This window comes from Varroa destructor, unplaced genomic scaffold, assembly GCF_002443255.2.
Source record: "Varroa destructor unplaced genomic scaffold, Vdes_3.0 BEIS01000004.1, whole genome shotgun sequence".
NCBI lineage: Eukaryota > Metazoa > Arthropoda > Arachnida > Mesostigmata > Varroidae > Varroa > Varroa destructor.
The window spans coordinates 38,431,620-38,456,332 of NW_019211457.1; the positions used below are offsets into that span (position 1 = coordinate 38,431,620).

The following is a 24,713-nucleotide window of genomic DNA, read 5'->3' on the forward strand; positions in this document are numbered from 1 at the left end:
AGATGAAATATCTAAAAAACAAAGCTATCAGACAAAGTCGATAACAATTTAGTATCCCCATAATTATCTTATTTATATAATTAATATTTTATCTAATAGCGATCAATAAATGGAGACAGTGGAGACCCAACCAGCCAGCTCTCAGTTGGGACAATAAGTTATCACAGATCGCAGTTTCGCGAGCTGGCACTGTGACTCATCTATGCATAACGACAATTCTGTTAGTACACATATGCCAAATGGCGTTTATTGATTGTGCACAGCGTGAGAGCAGTGTTAGTCGATCGATGCTGCTGCCCGATCGGTGTGCCTGATGCCGCCACCTCGACGAGTCGTCGTAGTGGCGGAGTGAGTTGTCTCCGTCTAGTGTTTCTGTTTTATAGTAAGTGGGGGATGGCTCCCCGCCATGAACGCTATCTCAGCAGCATATCTCAATTTGTGTTCAATTCCTTTTCCATTGTTGCAGGCGCGAGGAGAGCCCCATGACCCTGCGAGGATATCAAGTCCTGTTTCCATGTTGAATCAACGACAATCGGATAGTCCGGATCCGACAACGCCGAGCCCGCTGCTCATGTCAACAATGTCAGCCATGCAAAGTTTAGCTACGCGTAAAGAGCGCTTGTCGCGTAGTCCATCGTCTGATAATCGTGGGCCCGTGCTCAGTTCCCCGTTGATTCCACCGTTCACCTCCTCACCGACGCCGCCGGTTTGCTCGATCTGCAGCCGGTCCGATTTCGGCACAATTGAAAACCTTCAACTGCATATCCAAGCGATGCATATGCCCCCTCCACACTTCCCAACGATGATGCCCTCGGCGATTTCGTCGCTTGTCGGTAAAAATTTCAACTTTAGTCTGGCACGACTTGCCGCCCAGAGGTTGTCTCCGCCAGAAAGTTCCGCTGCAGAAAGTTATAACTGTGACTACTGTCCCTTGAAGCTTCCGACGATGCACGCGTTGCATGCGCATGCGATAGCGGCACATTCGTATAACGAGATCCTGGCGAAAATTATCGAAGCCCGCGCCGCGATGGCCAGCATTGATCCTGTTAGTTGTCCGCAGTGTCGCGTCGATTTTCCTAATCGGCTCGCGTTAACCGAGCATATGCGTTTAGCACACACCGACTTAGGGACTGGTGGGCCTGGTCCATTTATCTGCTCGCAGTGCAGCCAGGCTAGTCCCGACTTCGAGTCGTTCCGTACCCACCTTGCATCGCATCTTGAGGGCATTAACAAGGTGTCACGGGTCTGCCCCGAGTGCCAGGCGGAATTCGGTTCGTCGCAACAGCTGGAAACGCACGTGGCTTCGCATTTCCTGCAGCAGACTGTCGAGTACAGCTGTCAGCCGTGCAATAGAGCGTTTAGTAGCAATGAAGAGCTGCAGAAGCACCTTATGGAATCGCACTCCCAAAAGTTATACCGATGCGCTCTCTGCCGTGACGTATTCGACACAAAAGCCGAAGCTCAGCAGCATTTTATCGAAAAGCACTCCGAGGAGGCTCGAGTCTTCCGTTGTTCAAGCTGCAAGAGCAATTACCGCTCAGAGCCGGAGTTCTCGCTCCACGTTCAAGTCACTCACTTGGCCAAAGCCTCACCCTATCGCTGTCTTCTCTGCAAGGAGACGTTTCCAAGTGAGCCTCTACTACAGAGGCATGTCGAAACTCATGGTCGCCAGTTCCCTTGCTCCATGTGCGACCAAGCTTTCCACGTCGAGTTTTTACTTGAGAAACATATGCAGAGCGCGCATTCCACACCCGAAGTGCACAATCTCTCGTTGACCATCAAGCCGACAAAATCCGCTCCGACAACCACGAACGGTGTCAGCCTTCTGTGTGCTTATTGTAATGAGAGCTGTAAGTCTCGCAGCGAGCTGGAAGCTCATATGAAGCTACACCCACATGGCTCGACCGGCGGGAAGCACAAATGTAACATCTGCGACGAGATTTTCTCAAATGTGTCCGCCCTCGCTGAACATAAGCTGACCCATTGCAAGGTGACCGTCGGCTCCACCTGCGCCATCTGCCGAGAGGTCCTTAAAACAGAAAAAGAATTTGCAGAACACGTATCAAACCACGGAGGCTCGGGAACGGGACTCCCGCTTCCATGCGTTATCTGTAGACAAACGCTGATGTCCGAGGTAGAATTGCAAATTCACGCGAAATTTCACATCGGTTCCTCGTCAGCCACCTCTGCCGAAGCTACGAAGGTAAGAATGTCTAATAAAGCAAAGTCTAACATTTCTGTATGAAGAGTCTCCAGCAAAAGCCCTCCTCGTGAAACCTTGCAGAATATTCTGGGGAAGTGTACAACATGAGCATCCAACATGACAGAGCTTTTAGCATAAGGAAGCTAGAATATATATTTTAGTACATGCTGTTACTGCAGAAATTATATAACAAGGATTAAAAGACCAAACTTAGCCCAAAAATGAATTTTACGTCCATTAGTAGTTTTAGAGACTTGATTACTTATTCTTCAGACTGAAAATATGAAATGTTTAACTAAAAGTTAGGCTTTTGTAAAAACAGGTTTACGTTTGTCATATGTTCAAAAATCAATCTCTTCAATAGCTAAAAAAAAATATGTGAAACTATTTTTAGACAAATCAATCGACTATATAGTAATTATACACGTATATATATATATATATATATATATATATATATATATAAAATTAGATTAAAAAAAATGATACCACTGTATTGGCTTTTCAGATATGTGAAATGTGTCATACACAGAATGATAACTTGGCTCGAGCTCCCAATGGCAAGATAAGTTGTCAGGAATGTTTCGAACAAGGTGTCAAACAAGCAAAGGTTGAAAAGTGCCCCGACTGTGGCGTCAAGTTCGAAAGTCGGACAGAGTTAGACAGACATGAGTGTAGACGATCCGAGCAACCTGCTGCTAAGAAATCAAAGCAGGTAGACACTCCCATTTCCAAGGTGAAGTCTCAGAATCTCGAATGTTCGAAATGCCACGTCGTACTCGATAGCGCATCCGAACTGGCGGCACATTTCGAAACTCATCGAGAAACTGCCGCGTCCGTCGCATCAACGCCCGCCTTTGAATGCATGCTCTGTCACGCCGGCCTCGACACGGCGGCCAATTTACAGGTGCATCTGATCGAGCACAACTTTCAAGGCTGTCACGGTTTCACGTGCTACTTCTGCAGCTCGATCTTCACCACGGCTCGCTCCCTAAGTAACCACCTGCCAATGCAACATGCAGTTGAGAATAAACCGTTCGATTGCACCCGCTGTGATCAAACATTCTACTTCCGTGCCGAGCTCGAAAATCACGAGCTTACAGAGCATCATGAAAGCTCTTCGACATCGGTGTCCGAGGAGCGTTCAGCGCTTGAACCGGAAGTCCAAATGACAGAGGATGCGGATGAAGAGGAGCTGGTCGTCGCCTAAGCAAAAACGGAGCAATAAGAACATTTTCTCGCCACAACTACCGAAACGAGTACTCCACAAATGGTCACAAACTCTGCATTAGGTGCATGTACCTTTAAATCATACGAGGCACCTCTCGATAGATTAGAACAAGCTCATTTTAACTGAGGGCTCATGCAGCACTTCATCAAAACGCTTACTCGACATGTCATTGGCTCGAAACAAAAAGACACGACAGACGTATCCTATAGAAGGCGAGTAATTTAGATATGCAATACGCAAACACCGCCTTCGACATATCGACAGAGAGTAGTCAATATTAGGATATATGCATCGTAATGCATCGTTAATGGAGGACATTCAAATGAATGGGCAAGGTGTTCACTAATGCTCACGATGATCAAAAAAAAAAAGAATTCTCCAAATACGAGCACAGACACACACACCGAGAACCATTAAAATGTACATATACGAGTGTAGACAGAAATCGAAACCCGGACGCCGTCTGGACGGCTGATGATGTCCTATTCATTAGATATAGGGATATGCATACGTTTTCTTTTTCTCAGATCTTTAAGTTAGATATGTATGAGCACACGATCACACGAAAGTTTGATCAGGCACGTTGCTAGAAAGGAGGCAAACAAAAGCAGGGTTTAGCTATAATACAATAGCGCAAGGGTAGCCCCTAGTAGCAACAGCATCGACAGCAACAGTACTAATTATATTATTATATGCATAAAATCGTGCGCTGCTGTACAGTCGCGCGGCAGACAGTCGGTGGGCCTCGCGTTGACAGCAGATGCTTTGGCAAAAAACGAAATATCACCTCTAATAACGACACAGTATCAGCCATAACGGCTGAAAGAAGCAGGACTAATTGGCCCTAATTGGACCAATTCGTATGTACAATAGGAAAGGTCGCGGCACGAGGGCGTCGATGCAAAGCTAGGACCGCAAACATCTGAGCGTAGATATACAGGCGTTCGTCGAGCCCAACCATCGCTCGTCACCAAACAGGGAACAGTAAATGCGTGGATCATATACTATAGACAATACAGTTCCATTGATGATTGACAAATGCAAAGTAAACAGCGCACTGTAAAGTATAATGCACGCACTGCGTGCATGCACTTCCTGCACGCCGTTAATAGAGTAGAATATTATATATACTGTTGACTCCGTCGGGTCAAAAACGAAGTCCCCGTTAAATCATTCCTGGTGCATGTAACTAATAACTTATTAATAAATACAATAGATATTATTAGTGGTATTATTATAAAAAGAGATAAGTGGAACCACTCTTACTGTGTGTGAGGTTTATCGTGATGAGTGGCTAAAGCCAGAGACAGACACGGGTGTAATGTCGTAGATAGAAATTAAAGAAATCTAAAAAATTATAACGCATTTAAATTAATCTATTTAATTAATAATAAAAGAGAGACATGGTGTATAAAATTCATATGAGTCATTATTTTGCTGGCTATGGTCGCTAGGTAAGTGTCACTGATTTTTAGCTGCAGTAGATGAGCAAAGGAAGCAGTGCTCTGTTAGCAGCTAATACCGAAAAATCGGATCCTGCGGATCGCGGAAGTTCATCGAGTACACGCCAATGTGCACGTTTTGTTCAAGTCCTGACGAGCCATAGACGAGGTTACACCCCGACAGAGATATCCCCTTAGGCGTCTATGATGCGCACACATGCTTTGTGAGCCCCTTAATGGTTCAACAATTTTCACTAAGAGCATTTATATGCACACGGGGGTGTACCTGTTCCACGGGGTCGCCTCAGATTGTTACTAGATAATAGATACGTTGTTGCTGCTGATAAGGAATAGGGTAGCTTAAATTGTCTAGGATACAAACCTGTTAGAAAAAGAAACAGCATTGTTTATACGAACGCGATCAACTACGCAGACTTACTCATAGGTTAGCCTCGGACCCATCTAGCCTGAAAGCGTAGAAACATAATCAAAGCTGTTTATAACACGTAGTGTATGAATACGCTATTGTTTTACGCTGTGCATTTCCGCGTTGATTTTACCAGCGGGCTGTTATTACTCAGTAACAAGGGCAGCCATACAGACAATTCAAATCACAGCGAGAACGTACAAATGATTCCGTAACGTAACAGCAAGCCGTAGAGAGCGCACCGGCACATCAGTACCGGACACGTGCAGGGCTGCAATGACGTCGTTAGCTGTATTTTTTTTTTCGTTGCTGGCAGTTTCGGTGGGCATTGTAGCCCAATAAGGCCTTTCGTCTCTGCCTGGCCATTCTAAGCTCAATTGTAGCTTCCGACGCGCTAGCGGTGGTTAGCTATCTGTGGCCGCAAGAACACCCGAACGTGAGGCGAAAATCCCGACGATGGAGACTTCGGGGGATTCCGTTATAGAAGTTATGAGGGAAGGAAGGGATTGAAAGTGCAAGTAAGTAGTTGGATTCGTCGGAGGCGTTCACTTTCTCTCCCCATTGACCCCCCTTGCCCTTTCTTCTTTTCAGCTTCTCCAAATCCCGAAAGGGCCATAGGTTAACCCTATGGCCCCTTGTAAAGATACACAGGCAGTCGGTTGAAGGAAAGGACGAAGGTGTATATGTATAAGAAGTGGCGGACGGCGACGAACAGCACAGGGTCAAAAAAGAAAAGAGAAAAACGGAGTGTACTACGTGTGTGTGGATAGAAGACGAACAGATGATTCTAGTGGAGTAACGGCGGCGCGGCGCCGCACAGCCATGGAGGAAACGATGGAGCAGCAGCGTCCACTGCCATAGAGTGGCCCTAATAGAACATAAAGAGAGGCATAAAGTGCGAAGAAAAATGAAGAACTGGAAAAAGGACTGGATGGAATGGGCAAATCGCGGAATGGGGCACTTGCACGCGGAAGACAGCGCTACCGAAAAACGAAACTTGTGCATAATGCAGCGGTCGTAGGCAGCCGTTGTGCTTGCTATATATCGTTACTTCAACTGCGGCTACAACATTTCTACGTGTGCCGACTGAGCTATAGTTGGCTATGTGTGTGTGCGCCTGTGCCTGCCGAACTTCCCCAGCGGCAACAGCAGTGATAGTGTAGTAGTAACATTGCTGCGGCACGACGGTGCGGAATCTGCTGTTATAGGCATCGCTTGCCACGACGGCCGGTATGACTCGTTGGATGACTGGAAATCTAGCAACATCGCCATCACCGGGAACAACGGGGAACACTCAGGGCAATAGGAGCTTTGAAGTCACGACTACCACAATGCTACACTGCGTGTGTATATGTGGCTAGTGGATACTCGTCTTTGAGCAAACCAAAGAAGAGAGCGTTGAGGAGGTGCCGCGTCTGCCGCCGTCGCAGCCCCCGGGTATTCGAGCGGCCAGGTGGGTAGTGGAGGAGTTAGTGTGGGAACAGCTAGCTCCCCGTCGACGAAGGTGGCGTTCGTTGGCAAAGAAATAAAAGCTGATTTAAAAAACAGCTCTACTTTTCCTCTCGCGTTCGTTCTCTCTCTATTTCTCACATTGACTTGGTGGCTCGCGTCGTCGTATTCGGCCATAAAGCGTGACATGGATGGGATCACGGTATGCGACTGAAGCACTGCAACAATAGTCATTCGAGTACCTGAGCTTCGCGCGAACGAGTTGTGCGCGGTCGCGATCTTTGTCCGCCTTAACAGCATCGGCCGCAACTAGCGCCGTCGACCCTTCTGCACTTAAAAGCAGAAAAGAAGACAGAACAATTGTGATGGTTTGTGCCGCGCGAAGCTGTTGCACAATCTACTTTACAGGGTCAACCTTTCTACGACTCTTGTACAAATATGTACATGTATGGAGCGAAGTATGTAGAAGAACGACGCCTACTCTATATGTATATATACATGGCTTATGAGTGGCTATGCCGACGCGGCCGCAAATACCCCTTTTGCCGCGCTCATTGTGGTAGTCGTGGTAAGAAAGAGATGTTCTACCTGCATGTACTAGATCGTGCGATGCCACTACTATGCGACACCATCTGCCGCTGGCAGTACACCTGCAATTGGAACAAGTCGACATATTTATTCTAGTGCTTTTTGAATGGCTAGTTGTAGTCAGGGATGGTCAAGTAGTTAAGAAGTCATTTCACCTCGGGCATACAGAATTGTTCCGTGCACGTTATACATAGGTTTGCATACGATCGTTTGGTTTTTTCGTTGCTGAGCACTCCTAAACGGCTAAGCGTGCACAGAGGTACGTGCAGACATTATGACAGAACCTGTTGTTTTTTTCTTCTTATTATTAATATTAGTCAAGAGGCGGAGATAAGAACGTTGGCTGACAAGACAGGCTGTTATTGTTATACGTAGTAAAAATCGGCCCTCGGATAATCGGTTATTAAGAAAGAGGTCTAACTAGATATAAAAAGTACATAACTAACAATGTTTACTGTGATCTGGAGTGGAGACATTTATTTCGAAAAATGAAACGGCGCGTCATGTTAACAGTTATTCGAAGGCAGAAAGAAAACAATTTCAAATCAGCTTACCTTTCCCTGCGTACCCTTGCTGCGTGCGAGCGAACTCAGACTGCGCCTGTCAAGTTGGGATAACTATTATGATCGTAACTATAAAATAGGCTACTTAAAATAATACGTTAATCTGTAATTAAAGGACAGTAAAATAAGCCTGTTTATTTATAGTGTAGGAAAAATCACAGGGTTCGAGAAAATCCACCTCTGAATACAGATTTTTTAGTTTAATACTGAGGTTGAGCATTACTTCAGATGGCCAACTTTTACTTTGACACTCGCGCGTCTACGACCGATTTCGAATCAAACCATTGCACACGTCCTCAGGTTTAGTGGGCAAAAACCCGTCATTACTGCACTACCAGAAAAAAAATCCTTCATTACTGCTTAAAGGCAGGACAAGTGTTCGTATTGAAGACAGCGAGCCCAGGACAATGCAGTTTTTGCGTACTACAAAATTGGCGTTTTTGCCCATTAAAGAAAAACCTTTTATAGCTGACACCTTTTTCCATAGCTGTACTCTCTGTGGCAGACTCCTTTGTCATTGTGTGGCATTGTTTGAAGAATCTGAAAATCGACTTAAACAATGTAGAACGGCAAAGCATAAAATGGAATCATTGTACTCATCACCTTTCCTGTCGCTGACTGAAGTATGCCCACACAGGGCGCCAAACCTAAGTCACTTGACATTTGTTAGGATTTCCAGCCAACCGATAGTGGCAGCGCTAGTGACCGTGTACGAAAAGTCCCGCCTTTCATGTATAGCACGGTAGTAGCGACGGCCCTAAGAACTGCAACGATCAAAACTCTTCGTCCGCAAGGGGCATAAGCATCGTGGGTTTATATGTCACTGATGCAATATCCTAGATAGCCAATAACCGATGAGAGAAGATAACACGATATTCAGTACTGTTGACACCTTACAATGTAGTCCCGCTCTTCGCGGGCTCTGGCGAACGACTCCAAAAAAAAAGAACAATGGCCGTCCACCTGAACAGCGCCTGTAGTAGCACCTCACCGTTCCTGGACTTACTACCTCTATACTGAGCCAACCTAAATATATATAGTCGGACGGTCAACGACAAGTTTAACATGAAAAAAAAAAAAAATTAAAAGCGTTACCTTTACTAATTGGAAGCCAGATACATCGTACTCGAAAGTGACAAGGAAAAATAGGCGAGGCACACCGATTCTGCTGATCTAGTCATGGACAATAACGGAAAATATCTCTATAAACGGAGTACTTGTTTTTCCTCTTTTTTTCGAATATTTTGCTTGTTAATTGTTATTGTCAAGGTGATGTACAATAATAAAAATTTATTTCAATAGTAGTCTGTCGTTAGTCTACGTATGTACTGAACAAGGAGTAAGCATCTCACTGTTAATTGTTTTCAATTGAAGCTTCTACTCATATCCCAGTCGTCTCGAAAGTTCGAAGAACCGTCCATTGAATGAATGGACCCTACCACACGAAGCCCAAATCATCTGAAGCTTTATGTGCGGTACCATAATTCAGCATTCTATCGCAGTGCTATCCTCCAGCACAAACTGTGTCAACGGTCGGCTTCGGGCTCAGACCGCTGCGGGTCTTCGAACTTTACGAGGCAAACACGCTGACCACTACGCCGTCATCTGAATCCCACCTAAACCTAATTATAGACTATAATAATTAAATTCTAATTCCCTGTCGGGATTTCTCAGTTAAACCAAGCTCGGCATTTCCGGTGAACTATCATATTTACGCGAACCAGATTTACACTTACCCGCGGCTCCAGGACCCCTTCTATAGGTCTTCATTTCAGTAGAATACGCTTCGTCCGCTATCGGCAGACTTATCGGGGCACTTTCATGGCTTTTCCTCCACAGAGACTGCCTTAGTCCTTACCTCACTGGACATAAATCGTTGATATCGCAGCAACTTAAACGTAAGTTGAAAACTACAACTAGCGTTCAGACTTCACCGTTTTCAGCGCTCTAATAACATATATCGTGTAACTCCGTCGAATTCGTATTCCCGAATGCTGTATATTATCCCCGTTTTTGTTCCAGATAATGATGGCGGCGCCACTCCGTCTCGCAGACAACAGGTTTTCCTGTTTAGATCAACAACACAAATTGAATATGTATTTATAGAATAATCGAGAATTGCTTAATACGATATAAAAAAATATTAGCGGAAATATAAATTACTTTCTACAACTGATCCGGTTCGATTTCGGACTGTGGAAAAATATCCAGACCTCTACGAGACCCTGTCATGGACTTCCGGTTAAGAGACTCTTATTTTTAGGCGGTAAAGTCACAACAGCCACCCGTTCACTCGCAATATCTAGCCAAGGAAGAATATAATGAATATATCTTCAATTAACGATAGAAAATTCCTTGAATATGCATCCGCCATAAGTTCCAAGTGTCGAACGATATTTACTGAGTTATCTTCAGGCACTGCTCAAGTGCAAATACCACAATGCGTCTGTGTACTGAGTTCAGGACTAGATCGTGCGGGAGGTCAACGATGTGTTGCCATGGTAACCCAGCTCGGATATAAAATCCGAAACACTTAATTGTTCTGTTGACTGTATTGTAACTTTTCCTACAAAATTTCAGTTGGCTCATCACTCCATATCGGTTGTTCTGTTACCTTATTCCAGTGATCCTATGTACGTCACAGTGAGAGCGTTCCGCGCGGCAATCAGTCGTTTCAACTATTGGGCTGCCTCGTCGCTGCTGTTTCATTCTTTCAGGATAAAATTTCGATTTCAAAACAAACTAGCCTTAGTGCAGGTGGTTACGCGGAGCCCCCATTGGGAGGGACATGTTATTTACTTATTTAATATTTAATAATTACTATTGGATGTAATTCTAATGTTATGGCTAGCTGGAATTGTACTACAGGGATTCTGTCATTTTGTTGCAGATATCTCACTAAACTGTTACAAGTATTTTCTCATATAAAACCAAGATTTGAACGGCCATTTCGAGGCGACCTACTTAATAAGGGTTATCTTTTTGCATCAGTTCCGTTGTCCTGTTGCAGGATTCCCATTGCCTTGTTAAATACGCCTCATTCTTCTGTCTCACAGTGCGGTTATCTGACCGTGTGTATCCCCACGATATCGAACTTTTAAAAATCATATATGATGAAACGAGATAAATCGGGTTTCGCTCGTGCGCTTAATAAATTTACCAAAATCATATATTTTGTCTATGCAAAAAAACTCAAGCAAAGAAGAAGAGCCTTGATTCTATCATCAGAGGAGAAACGTAATTAGAAGATATTTCAGCACAGAGGGTCACAGAGTTTCAATGTAACAGTAGATAATTTTCTTGAACACGTTTGGTACTCCGAGAAAGCGGGATCATTAAAGGTATTATAAAACGCAAAGCCTCAACCAAGTTAGTGGCATATTTAATGAAATCGCTTAAGGGAACCCTATTTCAGGCCTCGTCAAAGCTCCGTTGTACAGCGTCGCGATATCTAGTTGTAGGAATTATATTAAGTATTAAGATTATAATACTGTTCTGCGTATATAAAAAGAAAAAAACGCACGCTTTGAATCGAAACTGTTTGTGCTGGTGGCGCAGTTATCGCAATCAACTGGCAAGCTGGAAGAACTCAGTTTTCGAAAAACCCGTTTCAGCCGGCAACTTAGCTATCGAGTAAGCTGTTTCTTAAGGTCACCATTATGCCGAGTCGATGTGGCCTGCATTGTCCTGTGGTAATAGAATCAGATCTTATACTCATAAGCCAAATACGAGGCACAAATAGCGCATCGCGTATTCAAACGATACAACTGTGATGTGGTGTATTCCTATCGCATCGGTGAAACAGTGGCTATGGAGCACCTTTCCGTAAAAATTAAAGTGTCGCACTTATCAACATGGATGGATGTATGTGTATAAGCGGCACTATCATGAATATGTATAGGTATGATTAAGTCTCTGCGTGTCCTCTAATGATTTATTATGGGCAGGCCTTAAGTGTAGTCGAGTATTTTTTACTTGTAAGCTTTACTTCACTTATAATGCTTGCTTTGAAAAATCATTCTCGACAAAATTCATTTGAAAATACTATATGACCCGAGAGTAATTTCGTAATATCATAGTATACGTTTGCAAGATTTCCTAGAGAATATACCTGGTAGCATCGTAACGCATAGTTCCTATCAAAGGTTTGTCTACGTTTTGCGCAACCACAGCCTTTTCGCTCGATGGGTTCGTGGGGCTCCGACACACGGCACGTGATGAAAGCAGTGGACCCCAAATCGCGTGACAATGTGGAATTTTGCGCGATATAATTATTTCCGCTTGTCATTTCTCACCGCTCCATTGCTGAATAAATCAACGGTGATCTGACGTCAGTAGCTGCTCTCAGCTGCCGATATTTTTCGGGAAGGCTAGAATGCAGAAGGTTAAAGCGCATTCTGGGCTCTTCAACGGAGAACAGTGGGTTGGCAGGGAGGTGCTAAGCGGTGCAATGCCAAATCGCTTTTCAGGAAAACTTCTTTCGTCGATTTAGCTGTTCGAGGTTCTCTACACTTCAGTTCGGTCATATTACGTTGATGCTACTTCGAGATCGAAGAGGACTAGAATAGTTGAGACGAAGAGGTGTTACGTATTTTCTACGGTGGCCGCCTTCCAGGGTACCTTTTAGCAGCTTTCAACTGTAATATACGCGATGTTCTACAGAACAAGTCACTTTGAGGTTTAGCAGACATTGGCCCGCTTTCAATAAGACGAAACGGATGCTGCCTCAGAAATCAACGTGGATGAAATCCAAACCATGAAGAAGCGAAAAGCAGGACCATTCGCAGCAAATGACCTTCTCTGATTGGACTCATCGCCCCTGGAATACATGAAGCATTCTTCTTACGTAGGACTGATTTTAACCTGCTCTGGAACATGCTACAGAAAAGCATTAGTCGCGAGTGCCTACATGGAAGAGGCATCGCTTTTCTCGCTGAATACGGCGATACGCTTCCCCAGTGTCAAGCTCGCAGCTATGGGTTAAGATGGCATTGAAAATATCTGGTAGGTAGTCCAGCTGTGTAGGCTGGGTAGGACCTACCTGTGAAGCCTATCTTTTTCAAGCGAGCACTAAGCCTGCATATGTTTCAGCCTAACCGCTAGGTATATTTGTTGGTGGACACGCTATTTAATGAGGATCTGCACCGCCAGCTTGACTTATTAAAAGTTCTTGCTTACCTGGAATATATCGGGCAACAAAAGAAACCGCTAGCTGAATTTAAGCCGAAATATTTCGCCACCAGTGCTACGCTGGACGGAACATAGAAGGAACCGGACAGAAAGAACTGACATGTAGTGGTCCACTATACAACGCGGGGCTTTCCCCATGTTGTATGTGCCAATGAGCCAAACGAGAACCGTACTCGCGTTCAAGGCGGAGGCCTCTGCGGGCGATACCAAGTAGACTTATGTCTAAAGATGCCTCCTTTGAATAGCGTGGCGCAGAGTAGAACGAGACGGTCGTAGCGCTTCTTGCTATGTATTTTACTTACTCTGTCTTGAATATTTCTATTCTATTTTAAAAATGCTTTTATATATGTATGATCCTTCTAGCAAAGATGATAACAAATAGATGGAATCAGTTAGGCTATAGCTATCATACAATATAATCAACCATAGGTACGGAAACTTGTTGAAATATTTTAGGCGATATGGCTACATGTATATATATATATATATATATATAATTCAATATGGTATCTAAAACTGCCATCCACTAAATTTAATCGATTCCGTTTTCGAGGGTACTGGAATCTATTTACAAGACCAAATGGAAATCTCAATTTTCGATTAGAACTGGCGGAGTTGCCAAGGTTTCGTGTTGAATACAATTGCACATCGCCTAGTTCCGCAAATCTCCAAAAAACCCGCAAAAAAGACCCCGGTGGTCTTAGGTTATATGATCAAAGCGGTGGATCTTTCTGGAAATCGTGCATTCATCAGACTTATCGTTTAATAGCTTCTAAATGCCTAATGCGGGTGGCAGCGTCTCGTTAGAATCACATAACGCCCAGATCAAATTTATCCGATCACCCACCTAATTTAGCTTCGTCTGTTAACATGCCTTTGTAACATGATTAGAATTTAGTGAACAAAAACAGTCCTTTAACTTAATAAAATGACTCTTCGTAGATGGCGTGAGCGGTTTTATTGAGCAATTTTATCTACTTTCTGAGCTAGTCAGGTAGAAGTAGAAATCAACAAAGTGGAATAATTGGGACCGCATTGCAGCTACCGCAAGATGCCTGAGCTGCTTGGTCGAATGCATCCTATAGGACTGAATGTTAAGTTACATCGTATGGTATCACGCCTCACTGCTTCGATCGGTTATAGATATCACTAACGTATCCTCACCTGCTGCATTACTGTCCTCTTCGTACGATGCCTAAAACGCAGTGGGACAGATACGGACCCAGTGGTTTGAAACATCTGCACAAGATGGCGCCCTAAAACGTGCTACATGCATACTGTGCAACACTGCAAGTTCTTTGTAAAAAAAAAAAAAAATCATTTGTTAGATCCTCGGACGCGCGCGTATCATAAAGCTATTGAAGAGCATCTGTCCGGACCCGTTACATGGCTGTAACGCACAAAAGCTTGCATGACGTTAATATATTGGGTCTAGATGATTCTACATGAAACCAGATCAAAATGACGCTCGCCAAAAAAGTACATACGGTCTGTTTATGGAGATAAACTACTATTCTGGTGAGGGCATTATTCATAAAAGAATAGTGCCCTCACCGGTGTTGCCCGGGTGGGGCGTCTATCTTATAACCGTCAGATTATGAGACCGACGACGCACTGCCTACTACCGTGCCGACGCGGAGGGCAAGCAAGTCGAACAAAAAAAGAAGCGGTTTAACATTGATTCATACATAATCACGGATAAATTGCAAAAACAATTTAAAGATATTGACATTACGCTTTGAAGAGCGTGTGAATGCTGGAGTATCTCTTCCACCGATGTACGCAGCAATATGTGTGTGTCAAATAGGGCTTTTTCAGTGGAAATATATTGCGAAACATATTTCACATTTAGGTGTGATTCTATTATTGTAGGCTGCTTGTCGCCTACATATTGGTAGTTAGTTATATAACACAATTCAAATGAAACTCAAAAATATTTCTAATGCGTAATTTTAGGCACAAACATTAGAGTGAATCTCATATAAAAAGAAATGACTATCAAATAAATAAATAAAGTAGCCAAAAAATGCTACTTTTACCCATAAAAAAAATCTCAGCAAATTCTGATATTGACAAAAACAAATGATGAAGGAGCGTACATAAGATTCATGCCGTCACCTGCCGTTTTTTGCTAGCCCAAACCGATTACCCAGCCGTTTCAATCAGTAGAATAATTTTGAAAGATATGTATAATCCTCTAAGACTCCTACAGATTTCCTAAGTTGTACCGAAGAATTTCCGAACACTGTAAGATCAAATATTGAAAAAGTCGACCCTTTGACAAGTATGTCGGCCGTAGTGAAAAAGTTTGCCTACGAAATCTCCAAAGCTTTATCCGGAATAAAAGGCATACCGTGAAGTATTAGGCATAGCCTGATACCTTTGTCCTAAAATTGACCTTCTTGGATGGTAGAAGAACTGGCACGGGCTTTCACAATGCGTTGATAGGGAAACAAGTGGTAAACTGTTACTTAAAGGAATACTATAAAATTTACACACATCAGTATGTAAGACGCACACTAGCACCTAGGTAACTCGTCTCTTATATTTTTGATATAGGAAAAGTGAAAACGGCTCATATGTGGACATTGCAAAAAACGTTTCATCTTAAATAGGATAATGGCAACTTTTCCTCAAGCGTCTGACCCATTTGGCGTAGATAATATGAACACCATATTATGAACAGCTAAGTATCCTAAAAATCTATTTTCGCTTGTAATGTTAACATCTGAGTTTATTTGGTGTGTAACCGTTAAGGTCTATTTATAGCGCATTACCATATAAACATTTATTGAACGAAAAAATAACAAAGATTTAGCACGAAGCATATTTTAAATGGGCTCAATGTGTCCATTTTGTACCCATAATTGGTTACCGTGTTGATATTGCTAAATTTTTCTTACTACACAACATAGATAACATTTCTTTTGACCCTGTCTATTATTGTCACATTAGTAGCATTTTCTTGCCGTTACGGTTGTACCGCTATTTCCTAAAGAACAATGCAGCGATTGTGATACGCTCTCGATTTCATATATTTTGACTTTTTATATCTTTTAAATAATTGAAATATAAGCATGGTGATAAATTGTAGCTGAGAACATGCTTTGGCTATTAGCAGGCAAAACATAATATCTTTATAATAGCCTCGTTCCTTATTCTTTGATGAATATCCTTATTCTTACAAACTAAACAAATTAAAAAATCTTGGCAGCTTGGCTCAACATTAGTTTTCACTTGTGATACATTTGTAGAAGGCCGGATATTTTGTTTCTTTTTGTTAATAATCTTTTACGGCGTACAGGTTTCTTGCGCGCATGCGTGCAGTATTCTCAATCCAGTGGTTTATAGAAAAAAAAAGAGCTGCGCTCATTGCTTTAGTGACATGCTGTTGTTAATCTAGTTATATAATTCCAACGTATTTGTGGCCCATTAATATTGGAAGCAAACATATCCAACACTTATTGTCTTAAAAACTGTTGTGCCAACGAAACACGGCATAACGCTATTCTATCGCAACTGTTCCTGGTTTATACCAGTATGAGTCTTAAAACCCTTATGCTTAATCAACTGATAATTTTCGGGATGCACTTTTTGTCGAAATGATACTACTACTTACAAATATACCCGGCTAAACCGCTTTGAATTTCCCCGCCTAATGGGAAACGTATCGTCTGCTGAACACATAAACATTCCATGAAGTAAAGATCACCATCTGTGGCCATAGAACAACAACCAAAGCAGCACTGAATAGTGACTAGTAGCTTTTGTTGATCAGCAGTTTGAACCTTCCCAAGAAGGGGGTGCGGGTCCTAAGTAGAAAACTGGTTTGTTCTGGCGTGTTTTTGCGAACTGCTGGTGTGAAGTCTAAAGGTGTCCTTTGGACGCTTGCAAGATGTGTGACGTGACGTGCAATGATGACGGACGTATCGTGAAGATGGAAGTGGATTATAGCTCGACGGTAGACGAGAAAATTCCACTGACAGAGTCCCTTGCCCTGCAAGGTAAACTAGACGAAGCTCTAGATCAACTGCTTGCTCTAGAAAAGCAGACTCGAACTGGAGCAGATACACATTCCACCTCGCGGATACTCGTCCATATAGTCAAGCTATGCTTTCAGGTACGTTGGCCATCAAACGGCTGAGTGACCGGTTAAAACAGAACAAAGAAACATAAATATTTCTTTTACTTTTTACATTTGGTGAACGTGCTTACAGGATAGCATAAACAAGGCATTCATTATGCGCAAATATACAATGAATATCATAAATTTGATGTTTTCTATAACCTGTGTTAGTTGAACATTTAACATTTTCGCAGAGAGCACATGCGATTTTTGCACTTCGGCACTGCCCTGGCTATCTCAATATCATTCAGGTAATTGTGTCGTATTATTGCGAAACCATTACAGGCGAAGAAGTTAGACAAATTAAATGAAATGATCGTCATTCTGTCTAAGCGACGTTCGCAGATGAAACAAGCAATTCAGAAGATGGTGCAGGAATGTTGTGGTTATGTCGATAAGCTTGAGAATAGCGATAAACTCAATCTGATCGACACGCTACGAACCGTAACTGCGGGTAAGATCTATGTCGAGGTCGAGCGGGCCCGTCTAACCTATAAACTCTCTCAAATCAAGGAATCTGGCGGCGATATTGAGGGCGCTGCGACACTGATGCAGGAGCTTCAAGTCGAGACGTTCGGATCGATGGAGAAACGTGAAAAGGTTGAACTTATCCTTGAGCAGATGCGTCTGTGTCTTGCGCGCAAAGACTTCATTCGGACAGCCATTATTGCGAAAAAAATCTCCGTAAAATTTTTCGACAATGCCGAACAACAGGACCTGAAGCTCAAGTACTATGAACTCATGATCACGTTGGGCGAGCATGACTCGAAATACCTCGATGTGTCCCGTTACTTTCTAGCTATTTACAATACGAAGAAGGTTCAGGAAGACATACCAAAACGCAATTTCGTCATTCAAGCAGCGCTCCTATTTTGTATTCTTGCGCCTTATGACAACGAACAGCACGATCTTCTCCATCGGCTCAATCAAGACAAAGTAAGGGAAGTCGTTAACCTGAGCAAACTTTTGCATTGAGTAGAAGAACATTAAACAAATAGTACGGTAATTATGAAGTAAAAATTAATCATTCCTGACTTTCTTGTGCCAAAAGTTGAAAGAAAACGATACTCGTGTATGGTAGATTATTTTTCAAACGGGTGATGGGCTAAACTCTAGGCTGGCTTGGTGGAGAATATTATGTATTTTCGTATGTGACTACTATTAGATGTTAGCCTGATTGTGGTTAAAATTTCATTTCATATTTGACTCGCTGCTCGTGGTAATCCGTTCGATATAACTGAAGGTTACATGTTCTATGGAAATTCTCATTCATTCTATGGAAAATGTGTTACCTACATGTGTTTAATTCAAGGGGTTTGTTTGATACTATACTAACACATGTTTTAATTTAGTAGTTAGCGTACATGGTTGATTCTATAGGGCATTGATTATTTAGTTGCTTGGTGCACGGTGGCCTTCTTCTATTGGCGTAGTTTTTACACAAGCTTTGTTACTAATCATAACGTTGTATGACAGTTACTAGCGCTATAACAACAGAACTAAGAAGAATTTTGTCTCCTTCACCCTATACATATGGCTTACTCGCACTGCTAATTTATCATAATTTTCTTACTTTTTTTTTTCGGTGGAATGTACGACGATAAAGGTTTTGAAGGAACTCTTGAAGTTCAATCAGCTTCTGCAGTTGTTTATCACACCAGAGCTGATCGTGTGGGCCGGAATTTTCAAAGAGTATGAAAAGGAGCTTCGTGCGTCGACGGTATTCAACTCAGAGGCTCGCTTTGGTGATCTTAAGAAACGTGTGGTTGAGCATAATATGCGCGTAATGGCTAAGTACTACACGAGAATTCGGCTTGAGCGGATGTCACAGCTACTTGATCTTTCTATGGCAGAAACTGAGCAAACTTTGTCAAATCTGGTGGCCAGTAAGGTAAGATATATGTTTTCATATCTCATACATGGATCAAGCTCAATCAGAAAGTTAAACAAGCTTCTGAAAAAATAAAATATATATGCTTTAGATACCATAGCTTTAGAACCTGAGTGCAGAAATAAGTACATATATCTTTACAGTGTTATTTATCGGCTCTTGGAGCCCTTCCCATAGTAAAGGGAGTGTGACATGTTTCTACGAAGTATTTAGGAAAATTCTGCTAGTTTTTTCACTGATTACGTTCTGCCCATGGAAATCAATGCAGCGTCTCAAAAACTCAATCATTGAAACTTTAGGGGAGCCATATATTTGTAGAAACGTACTTGAATCATAAATAAAAAATGTCAAATACTTAAATAACAATTTGGTTTATCTAAAATACAATTAAAAAGCTACACTGAGTTGTATCGTTAAATGCTTTGACCTTCCTTAGTTCAGATCGTATCCTTAAATTGCATAGACCGAATGCATCAATATCATAATTTCACATTGTTAGGAAACGCGGTGCGTGATGGCCACTAAAGGTCGTTGTCGTATGTGCATCTGGTATATTTACATTATATGCCATTGATTACTATCAGCCTATTCGTTTAGTTTACAGTTTCAAGTAGTCTCCTCTGAGCATGAGTTATTGTTATTTTTTGAATAACTACTGCAGGTGGTGTACGCGAAAGTAGATCGATTGTCGAACATCGTCCACTTCGTACGTCAGCAAAAAGACCCCGAGCAGGTTCTCAATGATTGGTCCCATAATGTCAATTCATTGATGAAGCTACTGAGCCGAACAACGCACCTTATAAATAAGGAAGAGATGGTCCACAGGCACTTGCAGCCAGTCGCTATTAGCTCGCATGACTGAGCAATGACATCTGCGTGTGGAGATCATAAAAAGGATGAGTCGTCGAGGGCCCAGACACTCGATACAGTTTACTCGATTGGTACATCCTACATCCACCAATGTTGCCTCGAATTCGAGCTAGTACTTCATCGCAACGGCATCAAGATTAACAGAGTGGTGAAGTAGCAAGCGGCGTCGCATTAGTAACTAAAGGGCAGAACGTTGAAAAACACATGGGACATACCAGTTGTAGAAAATGCCTTAAATATGTAACCTATATTAAGGTACCGATATTAATAAATAGGCGTGTTTCGGGTGTATTGATATATAGAGTTTCGAGTTTATTAATATAGTAGATTTAGAATACTACAAATGATTAAAGTTCGAGGAGCAATGGAATCACCATAGTCTCAACAGTGTCCAAGAAAAATCTAAGACTGCCGTTAATTTGTACACAGTCTAAATTACGGTTTTCAGTCAAGGTGTTATTCGAAAGAAGTTTGTTTAACGATTTAGAAGTTTTATCTTCATCATAAGAGCGGTATCGCGGTAAAATAAAGTACTCTAAACATTTAACTTAGATAAAAATGTTTACAATACGCAAGGTTAACATAAAATTTTAGGATCGATTCGAACAAGTTACTTTTAGAAAAAAAATTAATATAAAGAGATTAAAGTTTTTTTTTTTTTTTTTTACTCTCTGGTAATGCGACGCTCGTTGATTTTGTATTGTGTAATTGTTGTTTTCTTTCTGTGGTGTATTGCCTTGACAACGACAGTAAGACTTGTGTTAAATGGTGAAAAGGCTGCTATACCGAAAGGTTAGCTCTCGCAAACCAGACTGCTCAAACAAAAAATATTCACACAATCTACGTCTTAAAACAAATTATTACCGTCACGCTGTCCAGCCTTTAATATTTCGTTATTATACCTTGTCAGATAATAGTAATCATATGTATGGCCGCGATATACTTTTTTCAAGTACTTCTCCTTTTTATACCTAGAAAACACTCAAAGCTCAAAATAAAATGTTTTCAGAATTTCTTTTTCATAAGTTGAAGATTAATATTAGAAAAAAACTACGAGCAGGTTATAAATATTTTTCGCTATCCGAAGATACTAGGTATTAAGTACGAATAAAGGATCCTAATGAGTGAGCATGGTTTTCTATAAGGACGCGGTTAAAACATAATATATGCCATACATAATGATGAGCATGATATTGAAATACAAAGAAGCTGGACATATAAAAATTTATTTAGTGTGAACGAAGCCTTAGAAGTGAAGGCTATGAATTACGAATACGAGAAGCCAATTCCATGGTCCAAACTTGTCGTCGGCATTTCCAGCACCGTCATCAGAGTCCCTGGCGTTCTGGCCTTAAGGCACGTCCCGTATGAAAACGAAAGCACTTACCAACGAGAACAAGCAAATTGTCTTGTGGTCATAAGCTCAATAACAATCACGTTTTTAGGTGTAACTGTCGAACGAAAGTCGGCACACCTTGAGAGATTATCTGAGAGTGGCCTAGTTCTTTACTGGCAATAATTACTTCAACTTTGACATGATGTGAAGCGTGCTTTGGTATACCATGCTCGACTTGCGAAAAATATTACTACTCAAAGTTCGTGCGGCGTCTCCTTTTTGTAAGTTCTTTACAGTTTTATTCGTCATGTTTAGTATAATTATGAGCATATTTCAAACCTGTCGTCGAAAAAGCCATAGGGATCTAAATATAGTAAGTCTGCAAGACCGACATGCGAGCCCTGTATAATTTTTATTTGATCCTGACAATCCCGCAGGTTTTTAATTTTTATAATATTTAAGAGCTTAGAATAGCAACCTACGTAGTACATTACCGGATTACTAAGTAGTCCTAGAGTAGCCTGAAGTTCTTTGAAGGATTTTATGTTATTTGACGTTTTGGTATTGCTTGTCGATTTAGATTTTCTAGCACTGATTTGATATCATCTTATACATAAACGCAGGGCCGGAAGAGCTCCGGTAGTAAAGTCAGAAGATGATTCTCACATTTCGCAGTATGGTTTCGAGAGCGTAAGTGCGTTGGCTTCCAGTTGAAAAATGAATAACACGAACTGCTATTTGTATTTGGTAACGGTAGTCGGCTCCTAACTCCGCCTGGTGCCTTAGATAACTGCCAGAATAAAAACAAGATTAAACCTTAGGGCCTATTAATAGTATGATAGTAAAGGTAGCAATTTAAAGTGCGTTAAAACGGCGCCAACATTTGTCATCTGACTGTGAAAGTATGGAAGGAAATGGACAATTGTAGACTACCTAATGAACAAAACAGATTTTATTTAACCCTGAAAAACGTTCTACCCGTGTGAGTACTGGGCAATAAAATCACTTTTATAGTACTAATTACAAACCAGTACTAACGTGTATAGATCACGTACATTTTTAACTTTACTAAAGCAAGGACGATTATAATACGCTAGAAGCCATTTTCTAAAACCCTTATGAATTCTTTGTCGAATTCCATCGGCATGAGTTTGTGTTTACGCCTCTTCGCGATGATTCTCTTTTCGTAAATCAGCAGAGCTTCGATGCCACGATCTTGAATGCAAGTGGCATCATACGGAAAATCTTGAGTGGTTTGTGACTTACATAGCATTGTATGGGTTCGGGGTTATTTTAGCGTTACTTAACTGAGTCTTAGACTCAATTCACTATTAACCTGTGGTTCCATGTTTGAAGTAAATTCGTTTAATTATATATATGTTGCGGCAGTAGAACAGGAAGCCAGCCCGACCGTCGTGGAGTCAAGCTTAACTACTTCCTCGCACTAACTTGACTTCCTCGCATGACAAATAAAATACCATTATTCGTTAGGTAAGCACTCCGTTTCAACTGTTTAAACTCTCAGGATGTTCAACATGTATTACCATCATTATGTAACAATTAGGTAATAGTATCTTGTACTCGAAACACTAAAAAATGGCTTTCACTTCTATTCTATGGTGCCATGACAAAAAGTGCACATAGTTTACAACAATCAGAAATCAGACCAAAAATAAGTTTATAAATGTAATGTTTGTACTGTGCGGCAATCCTATGTATATACAATGCGATAGAGAAAAAACAATTAGCCCAAGTGAAAATTGAATCCACGACTTTAGAATTATGAAACCGATACGTCGCTTACGGGGTTCCTAAACGTATAATAACTGATGAAAAATATGCGTGAGACAGTTTCCTAGAATTGCCGATTTTGGTAGGTAGTCCATCGACTCCACCGTGTGCTAGGTGAGCCGTTAGTCTCATTATTCAAATGTCGTAGATGTGACCTTCGCATGGAGTAAATTGTTTTTCTTTGTTGCATTTTATACAGGATTCCAGCAACAAAAACGCCACTTGCCAAAACGTCATTGTTCTCCTATGGTGAGATTCAATACAAACAGGCATGAAGTACGAACGTAAATAAGCACTCTAGCTATATATTAGGAAACGTTTCATATGATTGATCCAATTTGCTGTATTATCATTATCATACGTTGCTGTGCAACAAAGCTCACGATAGTGCACCTTTAGAGGCCAGAAAATCAGCACCCGGTTAGATGGTGTTACTCTGACAGTGTGCTTACACATAATGAAAAAGGAAATCGGAAAGTATTGTATTTGCGAAATTAATTAAAAGGTTAATGCAATTCCTGATTTTCGTGGCGTTTTATTATCGTACACATTATGATCCCAGTTTTTAATTATTCCTCATCAAATACAGTGACCACCATTGGGTATTCATTTTTTTGGGTATCATTTTAATGTGCCAAAGGCCATCTGGAAAATAGTTAATCCTTCTTCTTCCTAGCAAGCACTATTACTCCATAGCTAAGATACAGGAAGATAAATGGGTGTTTGTTGACTCGGTATTTTTCATGTTGAAAATGTCGAAATTTATGGAAAATTTTTTAAAATTGTGAATCGACAATGGTGTCAGATATGTTCCAGCTGTTATCGTTTTCAAAATCTAAAGCATTAACTTTATCTACTATATTGGATAGGGGACGAGGAGCCTATATCACTGGGTAGATTTATTTTCTTGTTAAATACACATGTTTCCATCCATTTCGAATGTTATTCAAATAATGCAACTACAAAAAATGAAAGCTTGTGTCGGGATATATAAAAACTAGAACGATCCAGGCACACTACCATTAGTAGCGGATATGTACCGAAATGTCTGACGCCAATTCAAGTGCCCTGTTACTCTCTCTGCCTTCCTTTTTAACGAATTAGTCTTGAATATAAATTGATAAAAATTGGTAAACATGCTCTAGGAATATGCATTGAACTGAAATTTTCTAATCAAGCATAACAGTTGAAGAATTCATTTCGGACTTCCTTGATTTAGCATTTGAGGTAGCGGTATATGTTTCTCGTGATTTGGACCTGAGACTATGTGAGTTTTTGGCGTAGTAAGTTGGCGGAGTTTCACTCGGTGTTATGCCCTATGTATAACACTGAATGAGGCTTTTTTGCGTTAACTGGCAATTATAGTATGATACGATTATCAAGGCTGTCGCCGTTTCTTTTTTTTAATAAATTTAGGTTTTTCGAGGCAGGTTTTTGTCGCTTCTTGAGTCTAGAGTGAAAACGGATTAAGTCATGTAATGATGTATTACTTTTGTGCGTCCCCTCTCCCTGGAGACAAGCAGCCATCACCCTTATGGGACTCTCTTTTCACTTTCCCGCACCGGAGGCACTCTGGCGTGTCATGGCACGGCAATATTGTATGCCT

The 24,713-nt window shown here is 41.5% G+C and overlaps 2 protein-coding genes across 7 annotated transcripts in view; both read left to right on the forward strand.

Annotated features, from left to right (window-relative positions):
• Positions 1–4,850, forward strand: part of L (zinc finger protein Lobe) — a 172,525-nt gene extending 167,675 nt beyond the window's left edge. For all 6 annotated transcript variants that reach the window (XM_086986900.1, XM_022803180.2, XM_022803181.2 and 3 more), the window contains 2 exons: positions 467–2,203; positions 2,712–4,850. In XM_086986900.1, coding sequence (XP_086843026.1) covers positions 467–2,203; positions 2,712–3,413 — 2,439 coding nt within the window. In that variant the 3' untranslated portion in view covers positions 3,414–4,850. The remainder of the gene's footprint in view (positions 1–466; positions 2,204–2,711) is intronic.
• Positions 4,851–16,800: 11,950 nt separating this feature from the next.
• Positions 16,801–20,277, forward strand: Rpn5 (regulatory particle non-ATPase 5). The gene is made up of 4 exons (XM_022804445.2): positions 16,801–17,213; positions 17,505–18,155; positions 18,826–19,110; positions 19,772–20,277. The coding sequence occupies exons 1-4, from the start codon at positions 16,989–16,991 to the stop codon at positions 19,970–19,972; spliced, it is 1,362 nt and encodes a 453-aa protein (XP_022660180.1). The 5' UTR covers positions 16,801–16,988; the 3' UTR covers positions 19,973–20,277.
• The last annotated feature ends 4,436 nt before the right edge of the window (positions 20,278–24,713 follow it).